The sequence below is a fragment of the Coenobita brevimanus genome, chromosome 12 (assembly GCF_032717465.1).
Source record: "Coenobita brevimanus isolate Jiangsu-jjx chromosome 12, ASM3271746v2, whole genome shotgun sequence".
In the NCBI taxonomy this organism is placed as follows: Eukaryota; Metazoa; Arthropoda; class Malacostraca; order Decapoda; family Coenobitidae; genus Coenobita; species Coenobita brevimanus.
In genome coordinates, this window is record NC_136965.1 from 864,307 (window position 1) to 867,500 (window position 3,194).

General features: G+C 45.8%; 1 protein-coding gene across 1 annotated transcript in view; it reads left to right on the plus strand.

The window, feature by feature from the left end:
* The first annotated feature begins 524 nt into the window (after positions 1-524).
* LOC145413596 (larval cuticle protein A2B-like) overlaps positions 525-3,194 on the plus strand; it is a 3,547-nt gene continuing 877 nt past the window's right edge. Inside the window, exons 1-3 of the mRNA XM_080283250.1 lie at positions 525-530; positions 2,074-2,172; positions 2,891-3,070. Of these exons, the coding sequence (XP_080139376.1) occupies positions 525-530; positions 2,074-2,172; positions 2,891-3,070 (285 nt within the window). The remainder of the gene's footprint in view (positions 531-2,073; positions 2,173-2,890; positions 3,071-3,194) is intronic.

Sequence of the window (3,194 nt, forward strand, 5' to 3'; positions counted from 1 at the left end):
TAGTTAAGTAGATGAGGGACATTTGTATAAGCAGGCAGTGGATCCGTCTGGCTATACCTGTGTGCCGCCACGTGAAGGCGCCCTCTCAAAGCAATATAAAAGACATATTACCCTGGACTTGCTAGGATCTGTGAACTGGGTGGAAGTCTGCTGCTGTGTAAACCTTGGCTCTCGTAAGTCAAAACTGATTGGCCATACCGGCGGTGACTGGGGCCCTTGTTAGCTGTTATAGAAGGACTTGTTTATTATTTATCAATCCTATACTCGTAATAAATAGGACCTAGAAGCCAAGATTTATCAATATATCAATTATCAGTCGCCATGATCGCATTTATGAGGTATAAGGGAGGATATTGACCTGGCAGGAGAGAGAGGGGGCGAAGTAAGAGAAGGGGCGAGAGGGTCAGGTCAGCGCCGCCCCGCCCAGACACCCCAGACTATATAAAGAGATCCAGGAGCGGGCCAGGCACCAGAAGGACTCCGACTTTCCTCGCGTGAACACCTCGCTCCCGTCACAAGACAACATGAAGGTGAGGAATATTAGCCACGCAAGAAATACTGCTAAATTGAGAGACATTTTTAGAGGTATAAGTTTAACATCATTTTTCTGGGACCTTAGATATTTATTACAATATAGCATTTTTTTTTTGGGGGGGATTGAGATATATTTTAATTACGAATCTGATAAATGAAGACGTTTATCAATTAATCTAGTTATTAATTCATTTACCTGCAGTTTTGATTTACGAGTTACGTGCATTCAAAGCAGATATCTTTAGGGCTCCTTACCTGGCAAAAATAATAATAATAATAATAAATTAAAAACAATAATAATAATAATAATAATGATAATAATAATAGGTCAGCAGATTGCAAGGGTTTTAATTTCTGGGGTCGGGTCATTGGTGCCTGAGGCTAAAAATCCTTCTGACCTGGGTTCAATTCGACACGAGGGAGGACATTTAAGGGAGTGTAGGTTAAATTTTCTTTTCTCTCTCACATTGGCCCCTGTAGTGGTTCCGTCATTCATAAACAACCACAACTACACACCTTTTCCACGTACACCTTTCCCTCTACAACAAAATCCTTTCACATTCCCAAGCCGCATAATACCATACTCCTTTTACTCTAACTTGGCTTAAAATTTCCATCTCTCCATCTCGATTCCTGAATTGTTTAAACCGAGGATGAGATAGGGGGATGGCGTGGACAGGTATATGAGAGAGGAGGATGTGGGGGATGGAGAATGAGAGACTAACTAGGAGAGTGTGTGAATGAGGTGGAGGGGGGAGAGGGATGGGGAGACCAAGGATGATGTGAAGGGATGGAGTGGAGAGGTATATGAAGGACGTGGATATGAGCTGGGGAGAGGGCATCGATATGGCAGAGGACACGGTGACATGGAGGCGATTTGTTTGTGCCCACCCCATACGGGATTGAGGTGTCTGGCTATAGACAGATTGATAGACAGATCTCAGAGACCGCAACGCCCGTGTGGATTTAGGTTGTGTTAATGGAAACGCACACACACACACACACACACACACACACACACACACACACACACACACACACACATCTATCATTTCGCAACACAAGTAAACCCCCCAAGCACATAGAACTGTACACGCTCCTCTCTCACATTCCTATCATTTCGTAACACACACACACACACACACACACACACACACACACACACCGATAAAAACTCAGCGAAAGAAATAGCCATAAATTTGAATGACGCGCGCATGGCCAGTGAAAGTAGTGACGGTACATGACGAAGAAGCCATTGACCCCTGGGAGGCTTTCTTTCATCTCTCTCTCTCTCTCTCTCTCTCTCTCTCTCTATCTCTATCTCTATCTATCTATCTATCTATCTGTCTATCTCTCTCCCACAGGTGCTGGTGGCTGCATATGTTTTGGCATGACTAAGTGTGCTTCCCCTTCCACTCTCTCACTTCTGACTTACTTTCTCACTCTCTCTACCCACAGATCCTGGTACTAGTATGCGCTGTTATGTTGTCTGTTCTCCCTTCCTCCCTCTCTCACTTTCTCACTTTCTCTCTCTCACAGGTGCTGGTGCTGGCGTGTGTTCTGGGTGCTGCTGTGTGTTTCCCCCAGGGCCAACAGTATGCGCAGGGACAGCAGAGACTGGAAGAAGACCCCTTGTTTGTGAGTATCTACTGTGTGTGTGTGTGTGTGTGTGTGTGTGTGTGTGTGTGTGTGTGTGTGTGTGTGTGTGTGTGTGTGTGTGTGTGTGTGTGTGTGTGTGTGTGTGTGTTTTGTTGTTAGACTTCACGTTAGCACCTCTTCCTTAGCCATTTTCTTTTTTACCACAATACACATCGGCAGTTCTTGTACCTTAGAAAATATATAGACAACATACTAAGCTGTAGAAGGTTAAGGCGTAATATACAAAATAAATCGCTAAGGAAGAGGTGTTACGGATTTCCAAAGTTATACTGTGACCCCTAATGCATACTCTTCCTCCTCCTCCTTCTCCTCCTCCTCCTCCTTTCCTCACCCACTGCCTAGGCTACGAATCCTGACGTTCTTCCATCCTCAGTCCTCCATTTCAAAGTTAGGATTATCGTGAGGATCTTGTTGTACTACTGTCCCCAACCCTCTCTTCCCCACATTCACTGTCTCTCTTTTTTTCTCTCTTTCCCTCCCTCTCTCTCACCCTAGCTCTAATCCCCCACTCTCTCCCTCACCCTAAACACTTTCTTCTTTCTCACAGGACGCCCCAGACCCCTACCAGTTCACCCTAGCTATATCCGACAACAAATTCACTGTCTCTCATTTTTCCTCTCTTTCCCTCCCTCTCTCTCACCCTAGCTCTAATTCCCTGCTCTCTCCCTCACCCTAAACCCTTTCTTCTTTCTCACAGGACGCCCCAGACCCCTACCAGTTCACCCTAGCAGTTTCCGATGACGAATTCACCAACTACCAATCCCGCCAAGAGAGCCAGGACGAGAACGGGGTGGTGCAGGGACAGTACTCCTGGGTGGCACCAAATGGCATCCGCTACGTCACCTCTTACTCCGCCGACCCTGTTAACGGATTCCAGGTAACGGCGTGGATTTTAACGGTAACAGTATAACGAATAACGGATTTTAACGGTAACGGTGTAGCGAATAACGGTAAAAATCCGATCTGGTGAGCGAATGATTGGTTAGATGGGAAAGGGAGAG